This window comes from Sapajus apella, unplaced genomic scaffold (assembly GCF_009761245.1).
Source record: "Sapajus apella isolate SASKATOON/1434 unplaced genomic scaffold, GSC_monkey_1.0 scaffold44, whole genome shotgun sequence".
NCBI lineage: Eukaryota > Metazoa > Chordata > Mammalia > Primates > Cebidae > Sapajus > Sapajus apella.
The window spans coordinates 5,058,795-5,077,972 of NW_022436984.1; the positions used below are offsets into that span (position 1 = coordinate 5,058,795).

At 42.5% G+C, this 19,178-nt stretch overlaps 1 protein-coding gene across 2 annotated transcripts in view; it reads right to left on the reverse strand.

Moving 5' to 3' along the window:
- Window positions 1-16,346, reverse strand: part of XDH (xanthine dehydrogenase) — a 77,701-nt gene extending 61,355 nt beyond the window's left edge. The window contains exons 1-6 of one of the 2 annotated variants that reach the window (XM_032239224.1): window positions 16,107-16,343; window positions 15,833-15,953; window positions 7,666-7,723; window positions 4,885-4,981; window positions 3,022-3,130; window positions 489-615 (exon numbers count right to left, since the gene is read on the reverse strand). In XM_032239224.1, the coding sequence (XP_032095115.1) occupies window positions 489-615; window positions 3,022-3,130; window positions 4,885-4,981; window positions 7,666-7,723; window positions 15,833-15,874 (433 nt within the window). In that variant the 5' untranslated portion in view covers window positions 15,875-15,953; window positions 16,107-16,343. Of the gene's footprint in view, window positions 1-488; window positions 616-3,021; window positions 3,131-4,884; window positions 4,982-7,665; window positions 7,724-15,832 lie in introns of both variants that reach the window. The other variant, XM_032239225.1, reaches the window with a different exon arrangement.
- Between the last annotated feature and the right edge of the window lie 2,832 nt (window positions 16,347-19,178).

Below are 19,178 nucleotides of genomic sequence, written 5' to 3' on the forward strand. Positions count from 1 at the left end.
GTGTCTTTCATCCCAAAATAACTGAACACCTGATGGAATGGTGAATAGATAGGGAGGCTTCTCTATTCAATTCAGAGAAACAGATACGTAGGTGGTCTTTGCCATGCAGAATCCTGTTTTGGTGAAAACTGAGAGGGAAGGAAGTCATATCATTAGCTCTGAGGAGTTTTCCAAAGGACGTCTTCCTGCACCAGCCATGCACTGCCAACCCCACTCCAATACTGGGGGAAGGCAGACAGACACCTTAGGAAGATGAACCCAAAGGCAGGAGACCCCAGGGGGTTCTCCACAGCAACCAGGAGTTCTCCCAACTAAGAGAGGGTTGGCTTTCTAGCAGATCTTAGCCACCACATTGCGGGGGTGGGGGGGAATGCTGAGTTCTTCCTACAAAGAGTCGTCCCTCATGCTCCTCTCCCTGGCACTTGTCCTGACCTCCGCAGGGCCTCGTTTGTCATTCCACCTCCTAGGCTGTGCCTGAAGACCCGTACCTTGGAAAGCATTCTCAATCTCCTCGATGGTGGGCTCAGGCTGATTCCGGAGCAGTGCATACATGCTCATGACGACGCCGGGGGTGCAGAACCCACACTGGGAGCCATGGCTTTTGGCAATTCTCTCCTAAAAGGAACAGATGACTTAGATACCTGGGATGTCAGAACCCTCCCAGGCTCCCCACAGGACTTGACTGAAGCCAGCCCATGTTGGAAACAATGGCAGGGGTGGGGGTTAGCAGTCACTGCCCAGAGTCAATCCCCAGTGTCATCATTTACCAATTGTGACCTTGGGTAGGTTCTCCCCCCATCTGTATGATGAGGATCCTCCTCGTACTTACCTCTAGAGCTGTGATGAGGACTAACTGAGATAATTCATGTAAAACCCTTAACACTGTACCTGCATATAGCAGGCAGTCAGCCAATGTTAGCTATGACTAGGAAGGTCCTTTCAAAGAACAATGACTATCAGAACCAGAAGGCAGCTTCCGAATGGATCGGGTGTGACATATGAGAGAAACACTCAAAGATGATGTGTAGATTTTTGTCTTGAGCAATTGGGTGGATGGCTTTGCCATTGACTCAGATGGAAGAAGACTGGGGAAGGAAGCCATTAGAAGAGTAGGGTTTTCTTAAGTTTGAGATTAGACATCCGTATTGAGATGTCAAGTAGGCAACTAGAAAAGTAAGTCCAACTTCTGAGGAGAGGTCAAAGCTGAAGTTGTAAATACAAGTGCCATTGGCATGTGAACAACATCAAACTCATGCAGGGAGAGTGTATGGATGAAGAAGGAGAGGAGCCCAGCTCAGGGCTCAGGACACTGCAGCGACTAGAGACTGAGCAGAGAAGGAGCCAGCTTGGAGAGAGAAGGAAAAGCCAGAACCACAGTGTCACAGAAACCAAGTAAAGCAAACAAATGGACAAGAAGTGGAAACTGGCTCTGCAGCCTGTTTGTAGCCAAAATAAGAGCATTAGGAATAAGAACCTGTACCATTGGACAGGGAGGATCTTAGGCTGATTACACAGATATGACCTGATATGGTTTGACTGTATTCTCACCCAAATATCATCTTGAATTGTCGCTCCCATAACTCTCACATGTTGGGAGAGGGACCCTGTGGGAGATAACTGAATCATGGGGGTGGTTTCCCCCATCCTGTTCTCATGGTAGTGAATAAGTCTTATGAGATCTGATGGGTTTCCATTTTTGCTTAGCTCTCATTTCTCTCTTGTTTAAGATGTGTAAGATGTGACTTTCAGCTTCTGCCATGTAAGATGTGACTTTCAGCTTCTGCCATGATTGTGAGGCCTCCCCAGCCACATGGAATTGAGTCCATTAAACCTCTTTTTCTTTATAAATTACCCAGTCTTGGGTATGTCTTTATCAATAGTGTGAGAATGGACTAATACCTGACTCCTGTGTTTAAACTATTTATTCTTTCTTTCATTTGTTTGTTTCAAAGAAAATAACAAGCCTTAATTAACCCTCTCACATCTCTTTCATGTTGGACAAGTTTGGTAATTTCCCCTCTTCCTGCCTAAGAAACAAATCTATAGATGCGAAGCATTGCCACCCACTCCTAGTTGACCTCACATGACTGGCCCAAGATGCCATTCCAAGGAATAGAATGAGCCACTCTGCAGGAGGATCTGGCTCCATGATGTCGTGAAAGATGCCCAAGGAAGACATGATTGCCTGAATGACATGTTTCCTCAAATAATCAAGGGAGAATTAAGACCTGGACCAAGGCCTGGTAACTGCTATTATAATCTCCCAAAGAGCCCAAGTTTCCTCAAACAAAATGCTTTGGGGACAATGGCTTTTCCTTCCAACAGGGCTCTACTCCTCTTTCTTTCCACTTGGCCTAAAAGCATCCTGATTCTGTCCCCAAACCCCCCAGATTATTACTGCTCACTCTTTCCAAAAGTGTTTCTGATTTCAATGCATTTTTAGGTGGTCTGATGCCATCAAGGAAAAAGCCTTGCTCCGGCATTTAATCTCTGTTATCTTATTTAGCACTTGTTAACCTCCATCTAATGAAGGTAAAGGCCTAGCAGTTCACATTTGTACTATCTGTGGGTGGGAGGTAAGGGATACAGAATTACCATTGCAGGGAGTAGGTGGGCTTTTAAATAAGGGCACAGATAATTAAAATTCAAATCTGGGAAGGCTGGCGGTTTTCTAAACACACTCTGGAACAAAGTGAGGAAGCTCCCCTGCATCTCTTCCTCCAAGTTCTAATGCAAATGGACTGGGCTAGCCACCAGATTCAGTTGACCTCTTGGGTCCCTTGAGACCATGCAATGTTATAACCAACCAGCTCACAGGAAGGAGCTTCAGGCTTGGGTGTTTCTCCTTTTCACCTCACAGTACCCAGAGGAGATAAGGAGGTGGCCAGGGTGCAAAGCCTCCTTAAATTAAGCAATGACACTCTGCCCAACAACCCAAAGCAAGTCTGCAGACTTGGGATAAGCCTCCCTGTAGAAGAAACAGCCAGGTCTTAAGAGCACAGCTCCCTTTCCTCTAGTTACCTGCACAGGATGCAGCCTTGTCTTGGTGCTTCCTATTCCTTCCACAGTCGTCACTGCCACATGGTGCAAGGAGCAGATGGGGGCCAGGCAGGCATTGGCAGGAAAGTGGCTAGAACCCCAGATTAAGGTCATTCCATTTATTGTCCACTCAGATCATTAGAATGGGCCTGACTGTGGGTTCTGGAGGACTTTGTGAGGCTTTATGTTATGTCTCCCTGCTCTCATTTATGTTCTTGTCTCTTCAACTGGTACCCTCACCTCTCCACTGAAGACTCTGGGCAAGGAACAAGGAAGCTCTCCTTGTAGATAAAGCTGAGCCTCTTCAGAGTCCTGTGGAATCAGGCATCAGAACACCCTCAGCCTTTTGCTGCAACGAGGGAGCCAAGGTCACTTTCAGCTGCCTCTTACTCAGCCTGACCCTGGGGGCTGAGTCAAGAGGAAGTTTCTCAGGCAGGCTGCAGTCTTGAAGCATGCTCCTGCTTACAGGGCTCTTCCTTAGTCTCAGTGTCAGAACCTCCAATCACTTTGCTTCCCTGCTTTTCCTCACCTCTATTGCTTTCATTCCTCTGTGCGGAAACAGAGAAGAAATCCCCAGACAACATGAGACACCAACCCCTTAGCTAGAACTTCCTTGCATTCTTCTCTTATTCATCACTCATTCGCTTACAATCAACATCAGCTACTGAGTGCCAACCATATGCCAGGCACTCTACTGAGGACTGGGGAAATGAAAATGAATAAGATGAAAGCTCTGCCCTTCAATAGCTTGCAGTCAACCGAGAAAATTGAAGCCCATGTGAAGGTGCAATTCAAATCATGTTAAAGTAAATTAAAATGGAGACCAGGTCTGAAGAATCTGTCAGCAGACAAAATCAGTTAGGCCTCATAAGTGACCTAAACTCCACTTGATTTTCAGGAGAAACTTAACTTGAGCTACTTCTTATAAATATCTTTATTAAAAAAAGAACTAAGCCTTAAGATATCAATCAATCAGAAGTAGTCAACAAACTTATAATTATAGAACTACGGACTTTCCAATGGGATAGACCAAATAAGGCAACTGTAGAATTGTAACCAATCAAATAATTTCTTTGCTTTATGCCTGTGTCTGTCCTACAAAAACCTCCTGCTTGCATTTCCCTGGTGGAGTTCCTGAACTGCTTCTAATTTGGAGCTGCTTGACTCATGAACTGTTGTTTTCACAAATAAACTGTCAAAAAAAAAATTGTATCATGCCTCAGTTTACCTTGGGAAGGTTGTGCATAGGGCACTATGGAACCAGCACAGACAAGGGGCACCTAACCCAGTCTTGAGAGATCAAGGATGGCTTCCTAGAGGTGGTGGTATTTTTGCCCAATTCTAACTAGCTAGTAAAAGTTAACTGGTGGAGAAACCCTAGGAGAACTTCAGGACTTGGGAAACAGCTTAAACAAAGACCAAGCAATTAATGGACCTGTATCATTGGTATTTCACAATGATCTCTGCTTAAGTGGCATGCTGGTCCCATGCTGAGAAAGAAAACTGGAGAAGATACCTGGGGCATACTGTGCAGGGCTTTACTACTAAGCAAAGAGACTTTGTCCTAGGGGCAATGAAGAACTATTGAAGGATTTTACGGAATGCGATATAAACCTGGACTTTAGAAAAGTCATTTTATCAGCAGTTTGGAGCCTGGTCAATATTTTAAGCCTAGCACATACTTGCTAAGAGATCATTCTACAATTTTTCTGTCCACAGATTCTCCTTAAAAACAGGGGCTCACACACATGTGCACATGCACACACATATACTCATGTACTCCCTCACAAGCTGGTCCTGCATTGCAACCCTCACATGGGCAGTCAGCCAGCAGGCAAAGGATACACAATCTTGTTCTGCATACGGTCATACTTGGAGAGCATCACTGTGCAGGCCCCGCAGCCCCCCTCTCCACAGCCGAGCTTGGTTCCACTCAGCCCCACTGGGGGGTCAACAGTTAAGGAGAATGAACTCAGGGAGAGGAGTCTGCTGAGCTGCTAAGAAATGCCTGGGAAGAGCAATGTGGGTAGAGCCATTCATTCCCACATGGGCTCAGGCCCCTCAACCCAGGAAGACAGCAGCCCCACAGGCCTCCTTATTCAGAGGGGCTACACTGCACCCCAGGGAGGTAGGAAACAGAGCCATATCCACTGCACAGAAGAGCAAAGGCATCAAGATCCCTCGACAAAACCCAAGTAGCATCTCTTGGGACATGAGTTCTAGGGTTGGTCAGTCCTAGAGCCTTCTCTTGGTGTTGAGGTCTTCTATGAGGGAGGATACGGCACAGCTGTCACATAGACATTGATCTGTTTTGTAACCTCTAAGTTCTTGCTTTTCACTCTGAACTTTTTGGGCTGATAAATCCCAAAGAATCAAAATTAGAGCTAGACCAGAGGCTTTCGAATATTTGACCCAGGAAATATGTGAATAAAAATAAAAATAGTGATTTTTTTTTTTAAGTCAGGGACCAATACTGGGCCACACTCTTACATATACTTGCAGAAAGATCATCTGCTACTTTGAGTTTTTAAAGTGCCTAACTAGTATGCTATTCTAGAGAAGAGCTATTGTGGAGGTCACTTTCCCTGAGTCACATGGGCTCCAATGCTGCTTCTCACTCAGACCTGCAGGCCTCTAAGCCACCCACCACCACTGAGGATGGAGGGAACTGAGGGTATTGTCACCTGGTCACTTCTCTTATTTTCAACACAAGATTTAAAGACAATGATATAACATCTTACATTTGAAAAGCACTTGTACCTAGATATCTGTTTGACATTCAGAATGATTTGGTTAGCAGGTAGGAAAGAAACTTCCTCACAGATTTAAAAAAGCAACAAACTGAGATCCAAGAGGTAACGTGGGCCACACAAGATGACACAGGAACTCATGTTTCCCTGCTGGTGTGGGCCCCATCACAGCCATCTGACGCCAGGTAGGGTGTGTTCCCTTCACCATGCTCCTTCCTTCCCAGCGCACCTGGGGAGGCTTTTTGTGTCCTAGTCAGGATATATGCAGCTATCAGCAGGTTAAACAACTCTGGGGGCACCTGAAGATAAATGGTGGCTGGCAGTCCAAAGTCTAGCAAGGTCCTCTTCCAGCCTGGAGATCTTTCTGGAAGCTAGGGTAAAAGTCAAGACTGGGGTTTCCTCCGACACCTGGAACTCCTATAAATTGACTCTGAGCACAGATAATAATAAGCTGCAAGGATATCTATTTATGTGCCAACTTCCAGTTTTGCTTTTCATTTGAGATGTGACACGCCCAATTGCTATGATAAGGAATTTCTGAGGCTTCTGGGCCTTCAAAACTACAATGGAAATGATTAAAAAGCTAAAATTAGTTGTATTATTAGAAAGCTAAAATTGATCTCAATAATCCTGAGAATGAGCTTCTCTTCCCAGACCTCCCAGGTAGGTAGGCTGGAAATGGAGTTCCATGCATTCACCTGATCCGATGCAGTGACACTTTCATTCCCCAACACCACCAGGTTTATCTTCTGTGAACCTCCAGACATACCCACTTAAGATCAAATATCTAGAACAAATCATAGCAAAGCCAACCACAGTACTGTCTGATAGGAGGGGAGCAAACCAGAGTGAAGGCCATGGGCTCCAGCTCACTTCTGTGGGTGCTGAAATAATCCTTGCTGTCCCCAAATATGTCACCGGAAAGACCCACCAGAAAAACCCCCCTGGGAGAAGGAGGGTTTTGTTGCAGAGGTCAGGATGAGCATAGGCCTGCCGACAGGTCCTCTGGAGAGTTTCCAGTGCAGGTCAGAGGTTAGAAATATGGCTCTAGGCTTCAGTGCAGGTTCTGTCACTATTTGCCCAGAACACACTAGCAAAAGGCAGGTTATGTCACACACCAAGGCTTCAGTTCCTCCTCTGTGAAAAGGGAGTGTCACGTTTCCATGGGATTCCTGCAGAGATTGAGGTGAGCTACACAAATCACTTTGAATACGGCCTGTATATAGGAAGTGCTCATTAAATGTTAACTCCAATTATTATTATTGTTTTAGTTCCAGGGTCTCAGAATACTTCCAATACTCAGAACTAATGGTATAGGGACTCTTCCAGAAGCCCTCCCACATTGAGTGAAGAGCAGCACCCTCTAGGGAGTTCCCCCACCCTCCATGGCTCCCCATTTGTTGTTTTTATGGTGAATGCTACCTCTAAGGTATTCCTATCTCAGGCATCCTTTTCCCAATAGACACACCTTCCCTTGCTTCCCTCCACCTAGACAGAGCTGGAAACATTCCCCAGGAACTCCATTTATGTATTAAGCAAACATCACCTTAGGAAGGCCCCCTCTTACCACAGACAAATGACCATAAAGCTCACCAAGGCTAATGAGGGCCTTTCTACAGGCCCTGGATTAAACCTTGGCATTACTAGAGTCTTAGCTGGGAGACACCTCAAAGATCATCACAAACAGTCCTCTCATTCAGTAGCTGAGAGTTTCAGATTACAGCTGCAAATAAAATGCAAGTATCCCACGTCCTAATCCAGCACTCTTCCCTGCACACCTCATGGGCACCCCACCGGTCACTAGGAAAGGTGAGGCCTAGAGAATCAGTCGCCATCGTGCCCCTCCTCCATCACTCCCACTCTAAAGTCAGGATACACTTTCTTCTCAGGTAGACCAAAAGGGTTGTTTCTGGATCTGCATTTCTCTCCACCACCTATTAAAAGAAATGAAAGAAAAATATGACATAGGTATACTTTGTCATCCTTCTGCAATAAATTTCTTCCTTCAGTGTCTCACTCAAAAATTTGTAGAGTTGGTGGGATGGGTGATATAGTCTGGATGGTGCCCCTCTAAATCTCATGTTTCATTGTAATCCCCAATGTTGAAGGTAGGGCCTAGTGGGAGATGATATGATCATGGGGGCAGATTTCTCATGAGTGGCTTAGTGCTATCCCCTTGGTAAGAATTAGTTCTCACAAGATCTTTGAAAGTGTGTGGCATCGCCCCCTTCACTCTCTCTTGCTCCTGCTCTGGCCATGCCATGTGCCTGCTCCCACTTTGCCTTCTGCCATGAGTATAAGCTCCCTGAGGCCTCCCCAGAAGCTGAGCACATGCTGCTGCCATGCTTGTACAGCCTTCAGAACTGCAAGCCAATTAAGTCTCTTTTATTATAAATTATCCAGCTTTGGGTGTTTACAGCACTGCATGAATGGCCTAATACAAAGTGCTGAATTGATCATGAAAAATAAGGTATTAAAAAAAAAAAAGAAAAATAAGGTATTTTTATCCTCAATTCCATAAGAATGAATCTATAAACTACAGCCAGGCTATGTGTATGCTCAAATCCTCAAATTCTAAAATTGTATCTCAGTGTTCAGCTTGGGACCCACCATAGAACACACAGGCATTGCACCTTCCATGCTGGGTTGACCAAGGCAAAGTCCCTTTCAAATCAAACCTGTCATCTCATTTCAACTGCTAGGTCACACCTGTGCATTCTTGGGACCTCAGAGAGCATGGCATATAAATCTCTGGCATTGCCTCTTTGAATATACACTCTCAGACCCTGCATATGACTGTGGAAAGCCAGTCTGTTGGCCTGTGCTCAGAGCAGTGTTACATGTGATGGGTATTAGTCAACACTAACACATGTCAGCAATGGAAGAGAAATCTTAAACTAAAGATCCATCACTAGGTTCAATAAGGTGGAAAGAGTGGTCTAGAAAGTGCTATGTCAGTTCCTACTGTGAATCGTCAAAGGAAATCTATGAAAACCCATTTCTGTACTCCTCACATATTACCAAAGCTTAAAAGGGTATGGATTATTGAAATAATAAAGGGAAAGAAATCATGATAAGGTTTTCTTTAGAGGGAACTATACTACCCACACCTTCCTAAAGGAGAAACGGAAGAGTATCTGCTTCCTACCTCAAACTTAGTGGGGGGCTTGCTTTGTGCTACATAGAAAGCTAACATGCCACCTTTGCAGCATAGAGGAAGATATAGACTTAACATGAAATTAATAACTGACAATGACAAGTTTAAACTCCTCTTTAAACCTAAGTTGGAGGAGCAGCTGTGCTAGGTTGGTGCATACCCCCAGAGCTTGGTAGAGCAAAGAATGTGGAAGTGTTGGCTGTGGATGTAATGCAGGCCATTCATGAGATACAAAGAGATGGTTTGGAGGTATTTCAATCATTTCCCAAAATATAGGAAGGAGCCTTCAGTAGAGAGAGACTCTATGAAGTGGACTTCCCAAAACTGGAGGCTGATGGAGAATAGCAGCCTAAGAAAAGTGCATCATTCATGTCATGAGACATGCATGCAAATATTCCCTGTGGTGGCCCTTGAAGATCCTTGAAAGCCATCACAGAAGGAACGAAAGAGTCATCTCTAAACACCTTAAAGGCTCAGAAAGTCAGAAGCTATCTTACAACAGTACCAATTAAAGGAGAGCTTCTTACTGTCCTCACCACACCATCCTGAATTCAGACTGTTTGGCAACTTAAAAATAACTGTAAGATTTTTTTATTGACTAAAAGTAACAAAAAGTTCATGAAACTGCTAGAATTTGCCATTTGAATAAGTTTAAAGGAAAGCAGATAAAATTAATTTTCTAACATGATTATACCCCATGAGTCCAGCTCCCTCAATATCCTGGTTACAAATCATAGAAGAAATCATATATATACGCACAAAATAGCAATCTTTATCACCTTTCTTATAGACCACAGTAAGAGGCTGTTAGCTTACTACCACATTGTTTGTTTCTCCTGTACTGCAGTTCTGTTTTTATCACATCACATCAGTTCCCAGCTAGCTCAATGCCTTTCATGACCACCCACAAAGTCAAGGTAACATCCAAGTTCCTTAGGCTGTCTTTCAAGGCACTTTTCAATATATTCCCAATCTTCATTTTCAGTCTTTTTCCCTTCTACTTCTCTGCCAAGCTGGTCATCTTACTGCACTGATAATACATTTTGTGTCTTCTAACTCCTGTGCCTTTGATCCTGCCATTCCTCTTCCACCTGTATCTTGACTTATCAGAAGACCTCAAACAATTTCTTAGTAAAGACTTTCCATATCACCTCAGCCACAGTGGATTGCTATAGAGAAGGTTGTGCTACTCTCAAGGTGTGGCAGCAGGATTACCAAGGTACACTCCATTGAACACTCTCAACAGGATACTAATGAGTATCCAGAGGAAAAAACATTTTGTAGGCAAGTGAATTTAGGAAATGTTGAGTTAAGCAGATTGCTCTAGTAAAAATCGAGCATCAAAAGAAATAACAGCCATAATGGGCTATATTACATTAAATATAATTAAAATCTATGAGTCCAAATTGATAGTCAACAAACAAACAAATGGAAGATACAGAAAAGCTCTTCCTGACAGAAGAATGTCATCAAATAAATATGATTGGCCATCTTGTAATCAGCACAATAATTGATCCAGTTAAGAATCATCAATAGAAATTAGTACAACCACTATGGAGAGCAGTTTGGAGGTTTCCCAAAAAACTAAGAGTAGAGTTACCACACAATCCAGCAATCCCACTGCTGGGTATATACACAGTAGAAAGGAAGTCAGTATATAAAAGGGATATCTGCACTCCTGTGTTTTTTGCAACACTATTCACAACAGCCAACATTTGGAAGCAACCTCGGTGTCCATGAACAGATGAATGGATTTTAAAAATGTGGTACATATACACACTGGAGTGCTATTCAGCCATAAAAAAGAATGAGATCCTGTCATTTGCAACAACATGGATGAATGGAACTGGAGGTCATTACGTTAACTGAAATAAGTAAGGCACAGAAAGACAAACTTCACCTGTTCTCACTTATTTATGGGAGCTAAAAATCAAACCAATTGAACTCATGGAGACAGAGTAGAAGGATGGTATCAGAGGCTGGGAAGAGTAGCAGGAGGCAGGAGGAAAGTAGGGATGGCCAAAGGGTACAAAAAATAGAAAGAATGAATAACACCTAGTGTTTGATACAACAGAGTAACTATAGTCAATAATAATTTAATTATGCATTTAAAAATAACAAGTATAATTGGATCATTTATAACAAAGTATAAGTGCTTCAGGAGATGAATATCACATTTTCTATCATGTAATTATTACACATTACATGCCAACATCAAAGTATCTCATGTACCCCATAAATAGGTAGATCTACTATGTACCCCCAAAAATTAAAAATTAAGGGGATTTCCATTTCCCCTTCTTTCTCTTTTCTTCTGGTTTTTATGTAAATGTTGCAGTGAGCCATCAATGACTGTGAGAACAAGTGTAATACAGAACTCTCAAAACTCAGCAACTACAAAACCCAAATCAAAAATGGGCAAAGGACTTGAATAGGCATTTCTCCAAAGAAGATATACAAATGGCCAACAAGTAAATGAAAAAATGCTGAACATCACTAATCAAAACTATAATGAGATTCCACCTCATACCTGTTAGGATGACTATGATCAACAAACAAACAGAAAATAAGTGTTGGTAAGGATGTGGAGAAACTAGAACACTTGTGCACTGTTGGTGGGAACGCCAAATGATACAGTCACTGTGGGAAAATAGTATGACGGTTCAAAAAAAAGGTAAAAATAGAACTAGCATATAATCCAGCAATTCCACTTCTGAATTTATACCCAAAATAATAGAAATCAGGGTCTCAGATATCTGTACACCCAAGTTCATGGCAACACTACTCACAGTAGCCAAAATGTGAAGGCAACCAAAGTGTCTGTCAACAGACGAATCAATAAGCAAAATGGGGTACATCCCATACAATGGAATATTATCCAGCCTCAGAAAGGAAGAAATTTTTAACACATGCTACAACAGAGATGAACATTATGCTAAATAAAATAAGCTGGTCACAAAAAGACATGCTGTATGATTCCACTTAAATGAGGTACTTTGTCAAATTCATAGACACAGAAAAAATGATGGTTTCCAGGGGCTGCAGAGAAGGTAGAATAGGAAGTTGTTATGAATGTATGTAATACCACTGAACTGTACACTTAAAAATGATTCAGATGGTAAATTTTATATATGTTACCACAATAAAAAATATTTTGAAAAGAATATCAATGGATACTCAAACTAGTGGGTAAAAATTTGATGAACAAGAATTTGTATCATCACAAAGTATCTTCTCACATAGTCTGTATTAATTATAAAGGTAAAGATAACTTTTCTTACAGTGAAGAAACTTGGTGAATAACACCTAGCCAAGTCATCAAAGTTTGCATCACAAAAAAGACCCAAAAATTGATGTTTAAAAAAATCCAAAAAACCTAATGATTGAATGCACTGAGAAAGACACATTACTTCTGTGGTATACCTGCCCTCCAAATGTAGACTCTCACTCTAATTATAAAAAAGCATAACACAACTCAATATGAAGAACATTCTAAAAAATAACTGACCTGTTCTTTACAGAAACACTTATGTCATGAAAGACAAGGGAAAGCTGAGGAGCTGTTCTAGATTAAAGGAGACTAAAGAGATATGACAACCAACTGCAAGGCATAAGGCTGGATTCCGGGCCGGGGCTGGAGAGTTATAAATGCCAGTGTTGGAAAAACTGAAATACATTTGCATAAAGCTAAGTTTCCTGATTTCTATAAATGGACTACGGTTTTGTTAGAATGTGTCTATTCTTAGGATAAGAGGTAAAGGAACATGATGTCTGAAACTTACTGTCAAATGGTTCAGAAAGAATATCTTATACTGTATATTCATTTATATCAATTATGTACATTAATACATAAAATTATTTATGTAATTATAATACATACATGTGTATCCGGGTGTCCAGAGTGAGAAAGAGAGAATAATAAAGCAAATGTGGCAAAATGTTAACAGCTGCTGAAATACATAAAAGGTATTTAATATTTCCTTGTATTCTTATAATTTTTTAAAATATAAAATAATTGTTAAACACAAAGTTAGAGAAGGAATTTACTTAGTACAGGATTTCTCAAAGTTTTTAAAATTCATTCACTTATTCCATCCACATTCGTTGGACACCTACTGTATACCAAGCACTGTGCTAAGTGGTTTAAGAATATCCAAGAAGAGCATCTCATCCCTCTAGTTTTCTGTGAAATACATTTCAGAATATATTACTTTGTCTAATTATAAATCATCTCTCCAACTAGCCTATAGGCTCCAAAATGGCAAAATGCCTGGTCTTAAAGATCATATTCCTCCAGTGTGTGTCCCATTGCCTGAGGCCTCAGAAGGAGCTTGATAAATGTTGGCTATCTGGAGAGTGGGCAAGTGAATGATGAGTCAGTGAGTGAAAGTCACTGTGAAGCTCTCTGTAGCTGACACTCACTTCTTGTGGGGATCACTCCTGGGCACCTTCAGTCACACCCTACCTGCCAAATCCTCCCAGATTCCTCCAGGTGCCACAATCTCCACTAGACAGAGAGTGACTACGCAGAAAAGATAGAATGCTGCCTTCGAAAAGGGCTGTCATTACAATAATAATAAAATAGTGGACAGCTCCATTCCTTTGACTCTGACTCCAGAACAAAGAAGATGTGAAAACAGTAGTCATCAAGGCCGATCACCACCACAGAAGGCCCTAGAGGTGTTTAACTTTTTGCATCTAACACCTTCTGCAGGATCCCAGTTAGTGAAGACAGAATCCTTGACAGTGGTACAAAACAAGGAAAGGAGGAGGCTCACATTTAAGAATGAGTCACTAAGTTCTTACGGCTTCTTTGATAACTACTTTGCACAATTCCTATAACAAAAGGTCTATAACATCTTGCGAATAAAAATGGGGAGAAACTTTCTCACAGCTGCCATTGCTTGCCCAGGAATTCTCTTGCTTGGTCTTGTTTTTATAGCATTGCTTTCACATGATTACTTTCTGCATTGCCCCTCCACCTTTCCTGCAGTTTCTGAAGATGCTATGTCTTTATAAATTATAAACATGGATATTCATCACAGAAACTGTCAGTAGTAGAAGCTTCTAAAAATAATAGGGTTTGATGTGATGGTGCCATCTAAAAATTTAAAATTATTTTCCTAAAGTGAAAGTAAAATGCAAGGGAAAATAATTTTCTCCAAGCCAGATTTACCGTGAAATGCCTCTTTCTAGATTTAACGCATAACAGCAAGCCATTCCTAAAGAGCAGAAACTTACACTTTCACACCTGAACCAATGGTTTGGTTTAATAAATAATAAAATCTTAGAGTAAGATATGACCTTGGAAGTAATTGAATCCAGCTGTTTACCCAATGTAAAAATTACAAATACAAATTCCAGAGATGTCTTTGTGTAAGTAGCTCTCCTAGAAAGCCAGTTGCACAATGGTTTCCTAAGTTTCTACAGTGTAATTGCTGAATCAAAGAAGTTCTTTGAAATGTTGGATGCAAAATCTTACTACCATCAACCTGAAAGCTTTGCCAGACTTCTTGGGTTGGTGCCAGGCTCCAACTCTGAAAAGGATGCAGCTCATAGAGGCAACTCTGAACCCAGAAGAATGTGGGTGATCCCGTTCCCCAGCACCTCCCAATGGCACCACTCAAACGGAACCCATCAATCTTTGGAGTACCGATGTTGAAACGGCTCATGAAATTTATTTTACAGTCACCGAAACACATCCTGGAAATTTCAGACCCGGGAGTCCTGTGGAGCATGTTATTGTTCTTGAAAATTACACCAAAAGTCACTCAAAATTACATCAAAAATTTCTCAACTAAATGCAAAAGTGCCAACATAGCAAGACAAATAAAATTGCCCTTCTTTGGAGGCACACTGGGCACATTCATCACACACTGTCCACCCAGCCAGTTACAATGTGCTGGGCAAACATACCCCCCCCACCCCATACACACATACAGAGGCCAGAATTCACTCTAGTCTACTCTTTCACCATCCTTTTCATTCCCAAGTGGGGAGTTGAACAGGTGTGAGCATCACAGTTGTAGGAAGGCAAATGGAGGCTGGAGACCATGTAATATGCTTGCTCCCTCTCTCCCTGCACCACATTATTTACAAAGATTCTCACTCTTGTCCAAGGGCTGGTACCTGTGTCACCTTCTCTAAGTCTCTGTGCATCAATAAATTCAAGTAGGTAAGAGATTTGCAACTTACATAAGTAGAACTAAGCGTGGGGGGATGGAGAGTGGGGGGAATGCGGGAGATGCCCTTTACGGAAAAAAAAAAAAAATTGTGGCTTGCCACAAGGTGTCAGTATACTTCCCCATACCCTGAATCAGAACTGGCTGCTATACCTGCTACACCACCGCCCCCACACCCCCACACACACACACACACGAGCGCGCGCACACACACATATAGTATATTAGATTCAAAGGCTGTGTACATCTTATATCCTGATATTAGCAAGAAAATACATTCCTGTTCCTTCTCTCTGTAACATAGAGCAGAGCAACATAAGTATTAGGATATATTTGATTAAACACAGGAATCAAAGTGTGGTGATGGCCTCAAATCTCACCTAGAACCCAACTCCCCTTTCTCATTCTGTGCCAGTCTCCACTACTGCAGAGAATTGGCAGCTAGCTCACAGATGCCTCTCTTCTTGCCTCTCTCTCCCTTATTCCTTTGCCCTCTGAGTATCTTGTCTATACTCTAGTCCTGAGAAAGTCTTCTTCCCCCACTGTTACCAAAATGCAGCAACACCCTTGAAGGGAGAGAGAGAAACACAGGAGAACAAGTAAAAGGGGACAGGAAAGAGAGAGAACCAGATACGGCTGTTTCAGAAGACACATGTCCCCTAGTGGGAGCAGGGACACCAGACCAAAGGTCAGATCCTACTTACCTTTCTGCCATTCACAAAGAAAATCAACTCATCCGCTGTCATTGTCACAGGTTGGGGTCCCTGAACTCCAGATACCTCACTCCTAAAAGACACTGGCAGGTAATTATCACTGCTCTGCAACCTGAACAATACGCCTCCCAATAAAATAAAATGAGGTCCAATGGGAGGGAACCAGCTTGGAGCTTCAGGGCACAAAGTTCTTGGCAAAAGCCACTGGCTTACGTAATAAAGGAAAGCACAAACAATCAGACACAGCAAATTATAATTTCCACACCTATGTCAAAGAGCACAGGAAAATACATCCATATATCAGCAGAGTCATTGTCTTGGCGCCAGGTGACCGTGGGCCTTGGACATTGCTCTTATGGAAACTGCTTCGTCCTCCCACTTGCAGTAAGACAGAGAGGGGGAAGACAGGGGAGGGGAAGGACCATTGTCAGAATCACTGCTAATAGGGCTGATTCACACCCTCCGGGTCTACACTTGTCATTTCACCATTCAGGTTTACAGCAACACAAACTGAGTGCATGAATGCAAGAGTCATTCTTTCACAGCCTGGTGGAATAGAGAGGTCACAAGATGTAGAGCGCAGCGACCCCGACTCAAATCCTGGTATCTGACCTCAGCATGTTACTTATTACCTTCAGAACTCAGTTGTTTTCATCCTGTACAGGATCATAGAAGGACAGAAAGAATAGGAGGCTGAGGGACAAATGACATTTTGAAAGTGCCTTGTAAATTTGCAAAGAACCAAACAAAACATTTATTACTGTTGCAAAGACATCTTCAACAACTCAACAAATATAATCCTAATAGCGAGCTACTTTTGAGGTTTGTCTTTTGTTTCTCTCAGGAAAATATCCTTGACAAGTTGTCAGAGTAACTCTTAAAAGTATTTCAAAACACCAAAGAAATTAAAATGCTTATACCACATAGTCAGAGGCTATAGTAACACATAGCTGAAAACCTTTCCTCATCCAATATTCATTAACTCCCAGTACAAACACAGATGTGCATGTCCACTGGAGCAGCACTAATAGGCTCTCTGCAGTCCAGCACCCTCCCAACTGCTCCTGCTAGCTCTTTAGTTCAACATACACCCACTCCCACACACATACACACACACAGAGGCCAGCATTCACTGTGGTCTTCTTCTGTCCTGTAATGACCCATATAGTCATTCAGTTACCCTTCCTTAACTAGAGCACCTCCCCTACAACCCTAGCAGCTACCTGAGGGGGAAGAAAGGAGTATTAGGCAGATGTACTTGGTACAGTAACAGCTTAGAGAAACTGAAGACTGCCAGGTTTACCATGCCTCCTCCCACCACAGCCTTAATTTAAGCAGGAGATAAAACCTTTACTTGCTGGTTGACCAAATATCTCAGTTTGCCCTGGACTATCCTAGTTTTAGCCTGGAATCCCTGACAAATGCCTCAGAGATTCTAGCAAATCCTTCAATCCAAGGCAAACTGAGATGACTGGTCACTATAAAACTGGTTGTTGGCAGGGTGCCGTGGCTCATGTCTGTAACCCAGCACTTTGGGAGGCCAAGGTGGATGGATCACCTGAGGTCAGGAGTTCATGACCAGCCTGGCCAACATGGTGAAACTCCATCTCTACTAAAAATACAAAAAATTAGCCAGGAGTAGTGGCCCGCCTCTACTCTGGAGACTGAGGCAGAAGAATTGCTTAAACCCAGGAGGTGGAAATTTGCAGTGAGTTGAGATGGCACCACTCCAGCCTGGACAACAGAATTTTGAAACTCCATCTCAAAAACATGACAAAAACAAAACTGATTGCTAAATCTGGGAGATTCCCTTCTCCAGAAGCCATTTGGCAATGTCTGGGGATATATTTTGTGACAATTGAAGAGGGGTGCTACTGGCATTTAATGGATGGAGGCCAGTAATACCACTAAACATCCTAAAAACCACAAGAAAACCCCACCCAAATAAAATGAACAACAATGAATTAGTCTTCCTAAAATGTCAATAGAACCAAGCTGGAGAAATTCTGCCCTAAAAGAAAGAAGGAAGGACTTGGGGAGAGAGATAGGGGCTGAGTCTGAGGCATGTTTTGTAATTAGTCAATTATTTCAAACCCTCACACCTTTTTGATTGAGAGGCTTTTCCTCTATGCACTAATATACCCAGTTTAACAAGCCCTCCCCTTCCTCCAAGGCAGTCCCCAGCCAACATCCCAGGAAAATCTAAACGGAAGGGCTGAGGAAAGAGCTCGGGCTTTGAATTCATGCCCTTGCCCTCTGTGCCCTGGCTGTGTCTCTAGCTCCCTTTAGAAGTCACTGCTGGCCTTTATTCTGCCTCTGCAGCAGCTTCTTCCCCAGTCTGCTCTGTCCACTTATTTATTTATTTGAGACAGAGTCCCACCCTGTTGCTCAGGCTGGAGTGAAGTGGTGCAGTCTCGGCTCACTGCAACCTCTGCCTCCTGGACTCCATGTTCTGTCCTTTTCATTTCAACCAGATGTACATTCTTGCCTGTAACCGAAGGGCATCCTTGTTCATTTTCTTTATTTACAACAAAGTTTACTTTAAGAGAAAGAAAAATATTTCAATATATTCCATTGTTCAGATTTTTTTTAACCAAGACTGTTTTTACTCCTACATATGCTCCACTCTGGATGAAAGATTTTTGCCATATTCTCAGAACATCACTACCCAACACCCAATACTCCTTTGTTCTCTCAGACATTCTAATAATATTAACTAATCCTAGGCTGTGTGCGGTGGCTCATGCCTGTAAGCCCAGCACTTTGGGAGGCCGAGGCTGGTGGATCACGAGATCAAGAGATCCAGACTATCCTGGCCAACATGGTGAAACCCCATCTCTACTAAAAATGCAAAAATTAGCTGGGCGTGGTGGCATGTGCCTGTAATCCCAGCTACTCTGGGGGCTGAGGCAGGAGAATTGCTTGAACCCAGGAGGCGGAGGTTGCAGTGAGCTAAGATAGTGCCACTGTACTCCAGCCTGGTACCTACAAAAAAAAAAAAAAAATAGTTAACTAATCCTAATAATAGTTCTTGACATATGAATAACATTTCCTTCACACAACTTGATTTCATTTGATCCTTGTAATGGCCCTGTGAGGTAAGTAAGGAAGTTATTATTATCTTCCCTTTTCAGACAAAGCAAGTGAGGGTCAGAGAGGTTGACTTGCCAACTGCTGCATGGCAAGCAAATGCCAGTTTCTACAACTGTCACCCATTTCCAGCAGAAAAAGTATCTCTTTGATGGTTCTTCACTAGTAAAACCAGGATTGTTAGCATAGCACTTATGGCCCTTCTTAGTCTGGCTTAAATCCAGCCTTCTGGTTGATAAAGTGTCTT